This window comes from Amia ocellicauda, chromosome 23 (genome assembly GCF_036373705.1).
Source record: "Amia ocellicauda isolate fAmiCal2 chromosome 23, fAmiCal2.hap1, whole genome shotgun sequence".
Lineage (NCBI taxonomy): Eukaryota > Metazoa > Chordata > Actinopteri > Amiiformes > Amiidae > Amia > Amia ocellicauda.
Genome location: NC_089872.1, coordinates 12,850,192 through 12,862,925, shown reverse-complemented (window position 1 = coordinate 12,862,925; position 12,734 = coordinate 12,850,192). Strand labels below are relative to the sequence as shown.

Here is a 12,734-nt window from a genome sequence, read left to right as displayed (position 1 = left end):
CTGCAAACACTTAACAGTGATTACCCCCATGTAATATTATTAATTGAATCATTCCATATTATTATATTGTATAATATTATATAATGTGTACTGTAGTAAAAAAAAAATACAGTAAGGTGTAGTGTTGTAGCATGGTAAACACATGCTAAAATAGTTTATCATGGTAACAAATATGGTTAATAATGGTAAAGTGTAGTGTGGTGTACTATGGTAAAAACATGTAAACTTCGGTAGGTTTTAGCATGTTAAAAATATTGTAAACGTGTTTCCTCATGGCAGGTGTGTATGGTAAAATAGTTTTATAGAAGCAGATGCAATAAACGTTGTTAACGTACAAATAAATGGAGTGATATACAATTGTAAATTGGGCATAATGTAACATGTAATTGAAATCAATCATATGTATGTAGTTCAGTAGTATATTGTGTAGGTTTTGTCGTTTGTTGTGTTTAAGCAATTGGCTTTAACTCTTTATTGCATATTCCAGCAATCCAGATGTTGCAGCATGATAATAAGGTTTCAGTTCTGTAGTTGCAGGCTGTTACTCCAAGATAAGTCTAATAGACCAATGGCAGGCAGTCTTTTGGACATTTCTAGGCATAAATCTTGTGAATCAGAATGCCCTGTAAACCCTGAGGCACAATAAAAGTGAAAGTTGTTTTTATGAGCTTTCTTATATTGTAGCTTGGTTGAAAACTGTTTATTGTGGTAACTACATTTGTGTCCAGTGCCCTGTATCTTGATGCCTTGCAATATCCAGAATATGCAGGGTCATAATGGAACTGGTCAGAGGAAATGTCAAGGAGTACAGCTATAAACCATGTGGACGACACAGTGGGAGAAACGGAGCAGGAGACAAAACAGAACAGGAGGGCAAGACGTGGGCTGAAAGTAGAGGAGAGACAAATCAAGAACCCTGAACCCTCAGTCTCCCAGAGTCTCTGGAAACTGGGAACTGGGTACTCTCCCCCACGGCTGAAGACAGGAATAAACATCCTGCCTTAATCTCCACTTAGACTACAGGAAGTTGAACTTCTCCAAAAACAGCCTCTTCTAGTGGAACACAACAGCACCCTCTGTCACCATATTGGAGCACTGCTTTGGATGTATTTTTTTGGAACAGAGGAGATAAGCACCACCCATTGGTCCATTATATTACCACCATTTCCAGCAGCTACACTACATGGCTAAAAGTATGTGGACACTTGTTCATCGAACATTTGCATTCATATGAAGTTGGTCCCCCCTTTGCTGCTCTAACAGCCTCCACTCTTCTGGGAAGGCTTTCCTCTAGATGTTGGAACATTGCTGCAGGGATTTGCTTCCATTCAGCCACAAGAGCATTAGTGAGGTCGGACCCTGATCTTGGGCAATTAGGCCTGGCTCGCAGTCTGCGTTGCAATTCATCCCAAAGGTGTTTGATGGGGTTGAGGTCAAGGCTCTGTGCAGGCCAGTGAAGTTCTTCCACACCAATCTTGACTTGACAAATCTCCACTTCACAATAACAGCACTTACAGTTGACCAGGACAGAAGTTTGATGAACTGACTTGTTGGAAAGGTGGCATCCTATGACATGGCCACGTTGAAAGTCACTGAGCTCTTCAGTACGGCCCATTCTACCGCCAATGTTTGTCTAAGGAGATTGCATGGCTGTGCGTTTGATTTTATACACCTGTCAGCAATGGGTGTGGGTGAAATAGACGAATCCACTAATTAGAAGGGGTGTCTGCATACTTTTGGCCATGTAGTGTATCTGACGTCCCTGTGATGTCTCCCATCCTAGTACTAATCAAATGCACATTATACAATAAAAGAGACACATTTCACAAGACATATTAACATATAGTAGTGGAAGTATATTTTAGGTTAGGAAGTATGCATCAGTAATAGTATGTAATAGTAAGCAGGTTAGTAGCTGTAGTATAATAGCAGGACGTTCATATTCGTGATAGTATGTAAGTTACTATAAGTATATGTAAGTACTCTTATTATAATCATTGATCATACATTAATCAAAACCCCTTAAATATAAAGCGTGGCAGAAGGTGGCTTAAAAGTGTCATAAGGGAACAAGAAATGATAAATGGGACCATGGGCCAAATATGAGGCTGTAGCACTTTTGTCCCCTACACGAATGTGGTATACTGTGGTAAAAATACAGTAAGATGCATTGTGGTGTAGGGTGCTTAACACATGGTAAAATATAGTTTCTCATGGTACAAAATGTGGTTAAAATGGTTAGAAAGTGTAGTGCACCATGGTAAAAACATGGTAATAAAATGTGGCAGGGTAAAAATAATAATGTATCAACATCATATACACCTGTTCTCTATGGCACCACTAAACTAAACATGTAAAATATAGAAATATCCTTTTTTAATGTGCAACCCTGTGATTGTGAGCGCGTTTCCTGTTGGTGGAGCCCAAGACCACAGTCGTCTCGGAGCAGGAATTAGTGTTTATGAGCAGACAGGGATTAAGCTTTTATCTGTGGTTACACGTCAGCAATTGTGCTCGTCCTGCAGGAGGCTACTGCTGTATATCCCGTTTTGCACACAAATCCCTTGTTGCAGGAACTGCTTCAGTGTTGCCACATTGCCTGGGACTGACCTGCCTCCCGGCTCAGCTGATCCATCCAGCTCTATGGTATTTCTGTACAAGATGGCGGGATCGGGCACGGGAAAGGACGGTTTAGTAAGTAATGCAATACAAATCAAGCAACTGTGCGATGCAGGGAGGTCGTGGGCTTTTTATTGGGGGGGGATGGTGGTGCAACACCTCTTTGTTATGTGTTACAGTAACCGCAAATGTCAGCCTTGCACACAGACTTAACGTGGATACAGTATCTGCTCACCGGAGGGGGCTTTACATGCACCGGGATGGAGATCTCCTGGAGACGGGCCGACAGGTGTTTTGGCAGCATCTTTCGAGCAACGTTGTATTTTTAGACTAAGGGCTTTGGATAAGATGGTGCTGGGTATTTAAGCAGCTCTGCAGGCGTTTCAAAGGACAGATGTGCACAGATGTTCTTATACGGATCGGCAGCTATCACACAGCAGACAATTGCTGTGAGATACGTGTAATAGCGGCTTCCACACATTATTTTGCCTCCCTGTGATGTTTGCATTCAAATTGTATTTACTTTGGAATAGATGTGCTTTAACCCCACTCGGAGACTTGGGCTACTAAGATGAATTGTTTTAAATCAGTTTTCTTTGTGTCTGTCTGTACAGACTATTGAAGATGCACACCTGAACAATTCCTTTGGCAGCTCCGCTCTGTGGTCCCCTGATAGAGAAGACATAACACGGTTCCTGGTAATTTTGTTATTTGATAGTTTTGATTAGTATATATTTGAGTGTGAAATGCCAATAAACACGCTGATACATCTCGCTTTCTTGTGAATAGACTGTTCCTTTTAGTGGTCACATCAAGGGTGGGATGAGACCAGGCAAGAAGATCATTGTGATGGGCATTGTGGATCCAGAGCCGGACAGGTAAATCCATTCCAACAGTCACAGTGAAGTTTCTGTTTTTTCTTTTAGGTTTTGTTGATCATGTCTTTTCTCTCTCTCTGCCAAACCAGCTGGGTGGTAGGACGCACAGTTTTGCCGGATTGATTTGCAGTGACAAATCTACCCGCTTTTCTGGTTGAACTGATATGCTTTCTGTGTCTGAACAGCAACAAAAGAAGTTAGACTTGATTAAATTCATGTAACACCTTGTTCACCATTTGCTACTGGATGAAAATGCATTATCTCTGTGTTAAAACCAAACGCCAGAAGGTTGGAAAGATTGGGCAGCTGGTGACTGGGTCTAATTGTTATGTAACTATCTATTAGGTTAACCAAGTGGCAGCAGTTATATATATGCAGGTTCATAATTATGTAATAGCTGGCTATTTTACTATAGTTCATAGCTGACTTGCTGTGCTTCAGCTCAGTGTTTTCATGAGCCCTTGTTCACACAGCTTTGATATTAGCCTGGCCTGCGGTGGGTTAGAGGAGGACCCTCCCGCTGATGTGGCCCTGGAGCTGAGCGCCCGGTTCGCAGAGAAGCAGTTCCTCCGCAAGGCCTGCGTATCTGGGGAGTGGGGCAAGGAGGAGACGTCTATCCCCTACTTCCCCTTCATCCAGGACCAGCCATTTAGGGTAATTACATGCATAAATATCAATTATGGTTAAGAAGGGACTATGAAATAACAACGTTTCAGATATATTATGTGTGCCACATGAAATGTATGCATTCTGTTTATAGGTTTTGTTTAAATGAACTTTGATTCATTCATTTTTAAAATATTTAGGAATAGTAGACATTGATGGCAAAACTGTACAGTGTAGAGTGAAAAAAAAACAGTTTTGCCTGTTTTGCAAAAGTAACTATTAATTTTAATTACTAAAAATAAAATAATAAATAGTGTAAATGTAAAAATAGGCTATTCTATTACAATCATTTGTTTTCAGTTTTATTATTATTATTATTGTTTGCGGTTGATTTTTGCAGCTTAACAAAGGGCTGCATTTCTTCATGACTGTATTTAATATTTTTAGATTGAAATTCACTGTGAACACCAACGTTTCCGGATATTTGTGGACGGCCATCAGCTCTTTGACTTCTATCACCGCGTGGGGACTTTGCCAGCCATTGACACAATAAGGATTAACGGGAGTCTACAGATCACTAAACTGGGTTAATCTGACCATTAAGCGCAGGGGGACTCCGTCAGGTGGAGATGGGAGCTGATACGGAAGCTACCCGACACACACTGCAACACTACAATAGTAATGACACTGACAACGCTGCTTTTTTGTTCTGTCAGCTTCCTCTGTTGTGATGATACGTACAAACAAACTGAAGTCATCTGTCTGACGTCAGTTTATCAGAAGGGCGCATTGCCGTCAAAATAGCACATGGATTAATGGTTGCTATTGCGCAGTTAGTTTTTTGAGATCACAATATAACCTGTGCAGTCCTCATGCATATCACAGGGATTCTTCTGTGCTATGTTAGAAATTACTTATATACAAAAATGCATTTTTGTATTGATAAAAGCAATCGGCTCTCAGGAAATGAAACAATATCTATAGATGTATTTATTTGTTTGAAAGATATTTAATATTAATAATGGTGACAATAATAAGCTTGGGAGTTGCTAGTATCAGCATACAGAAAATATTTTTTGAAATTAGGGCTAATTTTTTTCACAGAAGATAATTACATCTGTAACCGGACTAGTAAAACTGAAATTCAATTTTAACATGTAAATGTACTGAAATCAGCATCATGAGTATATTGTGATGTCTCTAATTATGATGTAGCAGATTTTTTTTATCCAGGCATTTTCGAGATGCAAGGTTAAGATGTAAGGCTAAGGTTTATTTACATTTTTATTTTCTTGTACATTAATTTTCAGTACATTGACTCTTGCACTGAAATAGTGCAGCACAGTAGTGAATAGATTATAGCTGTTATAGGGCTACAAGGGGGACATCATGTAGTCTGTTTGAAGTGGAATAGTCTTGACAATCACTGCATTGAATACACCGTATAAATAATCCAATACAAAAACAATCAGCAGCTCATCGAATTTGGTATATTCTAAATCATGAAGATTGAGGATATTTTCTGCCGGGAATAGCATTCTTATGTGATATTATCTCGGTGAAATCATGTTGCTGGGCACATGATCTGTATTTTGAGCAGTAGAAGCCAAGATACACCACCTCAAACAGTAAATTGTAAACACTTTGGTGTTATTGCAGAGTTCACATCTGTAATCTGAACAGCGAAAGTGTTGATCTACATGGAGTTTATCTTCTATTGTAGTGCTTTGGAATAGTGATAGTTCGTAAGAATAAGGCTCTTGCTTTATGAATGTACTTATTGTTTTAGTTGAGGTGTGCGGAAATGTTGGGTAGAGTTTAGCCTTTAGGAAAAGTGGTATTTATCTTGCGTATGAAATAGAGATACCATATTTCCTGTTTCCTTCGTGATTAAAGTAGAGGTGATTTTTATCAAGGCTTTCAGCATATTTGCACTGCTCTGTATTCTAGATCTAGGCTTGTCGTGTGCGCTTGGCTCATCATTGTCTCATGAAGTAGCTCCTCTGACATATTCAGAGGGAGCTGCATCGCTGTACTTCCACTGGTTTTAGCAATGCAACAGCCAGAAGCTCAAGAAGACACAACACGGTCTGATATATAAGATGTAGACATATACTCTAGTGTGCTGAACCCAGAATCTAGTTTTAGCTCGTCAAATTGCATGGCTTAGAATTTTAATTTTGAAATGATTTATAATTTATTGTTCTTAATTATAGTTATAATTATTGTTAATGATTTCAGCCTGGTACCCTGAGTAAGTGTAGGGATTACTTGCTGTTCTGGTCTTCCTCCTGCCCTTTCTTTGTATTGCCATAGTAAGGTTGTAGCGTAGTGTTTTGGGACACAGTAGTATTTTGATCCCAGTCTTCGCGACACACTCTATTCTGTGTTTGTGTGCCTTTAACTGTAATAATTATTTTCTTTGTTAGATCTTACCTTTCATTTGTTCAACAGTTGAGAACAGGTGCTGATTTTAACTTACCTGTGAAATCTGACACATAAAATGTCTACCTTCAGTGCAGCAGAAAACATTTAACTACAGATTGATTGGTTAATTTAAGGGATGTCATTAATTAATTTAGAGCTTGGTATTAGCAAAGCCAGAAGACAGTGTGCTCCCTTGGACTGTGCTTGACACAAAGGCACTGTAAAATTAGAGTGTGTGAGAGAAAAGACTTAGCCTTAAAATGAAATGCCATCCCCCTTCTCATATTAAGTCAGTGTTTGGCAACAGTTTATTTGAGAAAGTATTGAGTCACTATGGTCCTGGTACCTGCTTGAGGCAAAATAAGTTTTAGATTTAAATTATTTACATAACTCTACACTCACATATCAGGTGGAGAAACACTCAAGATGTCCGAGGTTCCTACTATAAAAGTTGATTCCTTATGGAAGAACTATTTACATGAACATCTCTCTGAAAGGGTTAAACAACAAAGCTTTTTATCAATTTTCTGATAAGACGTGGCACCTGAGCCATTTTAACTCGACAAACCCATGACTGAGCCTTTCTGCAGGTTCCTTTTATTACACAGATAATGGAAGCGGACTCAGAGTCAGTGTTTAAATGTAGTAATACGGGCAAACACTCTGACTGAAAGACAGTATAAATGTGTTTATTTTATTAATAACCGCCCCCCTCCCATAAAGATAACAAATAAAGGATCACTGTACAATTATGTACATAAAATGGGATTCATTTTGTATGATCTTGTGATGCCTGACAGCTGCTCTCTGTTTTTGGTAGCATGTTTTGCTGTGACAGCTTCTCAGCAAGCAGTGGGCTTTTTAGCTGTGCTGCATAGCTACAGATGAGCAGGTTGTTCAAGGTGCTACTGCTGCAACAATACTATTTTATAATAGAGATTTTTCCTTTTTTAGGGGACTCTCCTGTTGGGCTGGATATATGGTTGCATACACAGGAAGTCTGGTTAGCCATTCAGAGCTTATTGGTAACATACAGAAATACATAATCATGATTTTGAGTATGATTTGTTGTTGTTGTCGATTCCTAGTGGGGCTGCATAAATAATTTGGCCATGTGTTGTTTTGGTCAGTGATTTTCAAACTGTAATGTGCTACATGGGTGACAACGAATGTTCATATAATTGTATGTTTGAAGGTACCTCAGTAGGTGTTATAGTGTAAAAAAATCTGGAATTTATTTTATTTCTTGGCAGGACCAGGCCAGAATAAGTTTTTCAATTCTGCCATGCGTTTATAAAATGTGTTGACCTTGTGGCAAGAGTGAATCAGTTGCTAATCAGTATTTTAAAGTCAGTACATAGGGACAGGCAGCTTACTGTATTCTGTATTACTGTATGATTACGATTACTGTATTCCTTAGCATGCCAATACTGGCACTGAAACATAGGCATTAACTGCACAAACGTACTAATCAGAATACAGATTTGGAATACTGAACTTAAATTATGATTCTAGAGAATAATTAAGAGCTTGTATATGAAGTTATATGATAAACAAATAAGGGTATTGTCAGTGAAACTGGGTATTAGCTATAAAATAGCATGGAGAGAGGAGCCAAATTCAAGCATAGCACTGTAAAGAACTTTCTTCCTAAGGAAATATGCCAAATTTTTGCTTTTTAATGATTGGCAGTAATTAAGCAATAAGCCCTGGTTTTAGGGGCATATTAATTCACTCATAAAAGAAAAGATCTTCCTGGTTAAAATGAATTAATCATCTGTGTGGTGGTGGGTGATAGGAGGGTTCCCATTCTTCTCTAGGACTACACTAAACTACCTAATGAACACAATTTTATCATAGCTAAGGTGGCAGGGAATTCCTTGTATGAAATGCTAATGCCCTACAGGTATCATAGAGACTGAGGGGTACAATTGAGTTATGAAAGATTGCATACATTTAACAGAGTACATCTCAACATTTAAGTGTGTTTTTGTCATGATTTTACTTTTTACATTTGAGAAATGTATATAAAGCAATGTTTACAAAAAAACTAAGTGTTTGTAAATTATGAAAATGGTGCCCCTTTAGATGTGGATCCAATAAAGTGGCTGGGGGTGAGGGGAGTAACTCTGGTTGAATGTTCCTGATGGTTTAATGTTTTCAGGGTTACATGCCAGCACATCAGAATCTGATATTTTAGGCAATAATCATGTTACAAGAATGTAGTGACAGCAGTATTATTGAATTAATGTGTCTTATACCATTCTGCAGGCTTGTAGACCAAGAGAACAAACAAATCATTGAATGTCCTTTGAAGTCAAATTAGCTGAAGCCAAATTGTTCAACTCCCTTTTGTATTCACACTGAGGGTTTGGTTGACCATGCCTTTTTGTTCATGGTTTCAATATTCTAAAAATCCAACCCAGTTCTAATCTGAGGAAAGCCAGCATGCTTACATAATGCCTTATGGGTGTCTGTCAGCCTTGAACAGATTCAAACCGTCTAACAGGATTATATAATATAATGTTACTACTTCTTACCTCTCCATCTGGGTCCACATTTGTCTCGTCTTCATCTCAGTCAAGTAACACTGAAATTAATAAAAAAAATCCATGAACTGGAAAAAATTCAGAGATTTCAGTTTCTATAAAGCATGCTTTTGTTCTCTTCAAATCAATACTGTACTGTTACTTAAACTAAAAAAAGGGCCTTTAGAAATGTACTTGATCAGTTCAAACGAATGTCATTGTTCCTGATTGTAACCAAGTTTTGGCTTTGTCTGTCGGTTTGATGTATCTTGTATATGTAAAGGCCTGATTTGACAAGTTTTAGCAGTTCTGGTCAATTTGAGTAATAGTAGGTATCGGAATTGCTCATATATATTTTTTATTACGATGAAAATGGTATTGGACATTTACCTCAAGTGGTGTAAAAATGTAAACCACTTTTCTGAGTGCATTTGTTAATGGAAGAAAGTAATTACTTCCCTCAAATTAGAATGTACTACTTCACTGCAGTAAGAACTTAAAAATCAGGCCTTTGATGTGGACTATTAGAGTTGTTGGTGATTTTATTAAGCTAAAACTATGTACCTTATAGTATTCCTTGATACAGAGGATATATCTGTGCTAAGTTGAAAAAGTAATGTATGTACAATCATGTTTTTTTTTTTTTTTACTGTTCATAGAAGGCCTGTTATGAAATTTTAAAAGCTGTCACTGATTATTTTCATACTTTCACTACATATAATGTAAGCATGCAAATGACAGCTAGACTTTTCAAATAGGGGAAGGTCTATTGAAGAATACTCTCACCAATTGACTTATATATCAAAAAAGCACTTTCTGAACCAACGTTTCAATCATTTGTGGAGGAAATTATAAACAAAAGCACCTTTTCCAAATCTAAGTGTAAGTGCAAGACCAAATACATGGCGTAGCATAATCATTAGTTTGAAGAAATGCTCCTTGGCATTTTTTAATTGTTATTAAGAAGTGTAATATGTATTCATTTTGTTTCCTTAAAGATCTGGTATAAGTCCTAACACTAACTAACTGATGATGCCTAAAGTTACCAGATACTGATATGCAGTCAGCATGCTTACTGTACAAAGTGTTTGTAAATATGCTCTTTTTACTTTTATTCTGTGAGAAAGTAAGTCCTGAATTGGCTGCGTTTTCAGAGATGCCATGACAGCTATTTATTTTTAGACATTTTAAATAAACTGCCCATTTGGCTTTGTGAAAGCTAGTGTTTTCTTTTGGATTAAGTCATTCCAGTAATTGTGTTATTTCCAGTTTGAATGTTCCCTTGTGCTGTTTTTTAAAGCTAATTTGCAGACTAATAAACTTATCACCTTTTACCCGGTGCCACTGATTTCTCTCAGTTGAAAGTACTGAGCCAAACTGCACTGACTAGCTCATGTGTTCCTTGGTTAATCACTTCTTGGGATCAGGATTTATTTCCTAATGGTTGGAGTAGGTTTAATATATATTAGGGCCCGACAGATACAGGTTTTTTGGGTCCGATACCAATAATTGGAAGCTACATTTCCTGATTACCAATATATCTGCCGATATTTACTCATTTTTTGTGAGCTTGCAAAACACATTTTAAAGCATGGCTCCCTCAAATCTCTCCCTGTCAGAGAGAAATTGAGTCAAATATGCACTGAAGGCAGGATTTTTACATTTTTACATAACAAACGTAACATTCATTTTCATCAAAAATAACAACCACAAAAATCAAACATTGTAAAAATATATTAAATACATTAGAAAAAGGTAGAATAAAGGAAACATAAAATATGCATGTTCTATACATTAGCACAAAGACCAGGTATATGAGCAAATTCACACAAAAATAGAAAATGTGCATGTTCTATACTATGATATAGATAAGTGCTGGTCTAGTTTATATTAGTATTTTACACGCGTCAGGTTCTCTCAGGATCTCAAATCCTCCTCAGTGCTCAATACTGCCGATCACACCATGGCAGGTTATAGTGCTGCCAGCACAGCATAGCTCTATTTGTTTTTTAAAAATGTATTTTTAAAATGCCCTTGAAAGTGTAACTTATTTAATACATATGTTAAACGTATTGCAATACGAATCACAGCCAAAACACGATATAGGATTTGAAATAGTTTTATAAATATAATGTATAGTTTCAGTTTTATCCAACATTGTCTGAGAGATGCGTTTTTCACACATTTTCTTTAGATGTTTTACTGTGAATTTAAGAAAGCCATAGCTGTTATTTGTCTGTAAGATGGCAGGTATGTAGCAACACATAGGGATGTGAAACTCATGTTTTTTTTATAACAAAAAAATCTGCTACTTTCTCTTTAAGGCAGGGTGGTTTAGTGATGCGGAAAAGGTTTCTGTAGGCTCTAACCTGAAGGCCAAAGAATTAAGCTGACTTAATTAACAATGCCCCTCTGCAAGGCTGGTAAACAATGTACTCACTCACACCCACTCCCTCATTTTAAGACTTTAAAATTACAGGGAGTTTGTTTGCCTGAGTCATCTAATGTCAGTCACAAATTCACTAAAGCTTAAAAATAAATTAATACTCAGTATGAGTCAAAGCTCCAGGATTTTGCATTGCAGTAGCTCTCCAGGCTTTCCTGAGTAAATATTAACTCAGGGCTTGATTAGTGTGGGATAAAGGCCAGACCAATGGTTCCTTAAGGTGTATCACTTCTATTGTGGACTCTCCTGGGACTGATGGAAGTAAATTAGCATTTTTACAATGTGAATGCTGTCTGAGGAGTTTATTCCTAGGCAAATTCCCTAACTGGAAAGAGTGACCTTTATGCTGTGTGTACTATATGTTATCTGAAGAAAAATTGTATATCTTCATTTAGTTTTCCCTAACAAACAGGTAAGCTCTTAAACTGTGAAAGAAACAATTACTAAAGTAAAAAAAACTTGTTTCCCCCTTTTATTCAAACATGTTTTCTTGTGATACTACAATGTGTTTTTAGAATAAATAGTTTTTGTTATAAGCTATTGAATCAGTTTTGTGCACACTCTCCCTTTAAAGAAAGTCCTTGTTTTCTTGTTCTTGTGTTTTTAAAGGCTGGACAGTGGGCAAAACTTGCAGAAAGTATTTCTGGAATTGTCTTTCGATTACTACCACACTTGACCATTTTCCTAGTGAAATCATTATGCTACACTGCAGGCAACTCCCAGCCATGCTGAATAAATCTCCATAGGCTAAGACTGTCACTTCAAGTCAATTTCAGTGTTTAATGACAACTGGGCTATTAACCCCTCTGACTGATTAGAATAAAAAGAAAAATAATTCCCTCTATCCTGTTTATGATACAATTTATGAAAAATAAAGTAACTACAAACTAAGTCTCCTACTTGTCATTCATCATCAGTTTAGCTGTGATCTGCTTGCATGGTCTAATGCATGGTATTAATGATCTCTTGAACTATTTTGTGGTTGCTGGAATAAGTAATATCGTAAATACTTAGCTAGGTCAATCCCTAAATTTGATATATCCTATATATGTTTTCTTTATAGGCCTACATATAATGTATATGTGTAAAGTCAAAGATTATTATTTATTATGATGTTTTTTGTTTTTTTTTGGCAGATGCCCTTATTTAGGGTGACTGACACTTTACACAAGCTAAGAGATAAAGAACCACTTTATGAGATAAAGAACCAGTTTAACCAGACTTCATAAT

General features: G+C 37.2%; 1 protein-coding gene across 1 annotated transcript; it reads left to right on the top strand.

Moving 5' to 3' along the window:
- Window positions 1-2,443: 2,443 nt before the first annotated feature.
- Window positions 2,444-10,392, top strand: LOC136718894 (galectin-related protein). Its single transcript, XM_066696687.1, has 5 exons — window positions 2,444-2,694; window positions 3,234-3,317; window positions 3,409-3,497; window positions 3,971-4,151; window positions 4,551-10,392. The coding sequence occupies exons 1-5, from the start codon at window positions 2,644-2,646 to the stop codon at window positions 4,692-4,694; spliced, it is 549 nt and encodes a 182-aa protein (XP_066552784.1). The 5' UTR covers window positions 2,444-2,643; the 3' UTR covers window positions 4,695-10,392.
- Window positions 10,393-12,734: the final 2,342 nt, after the last annotated feature.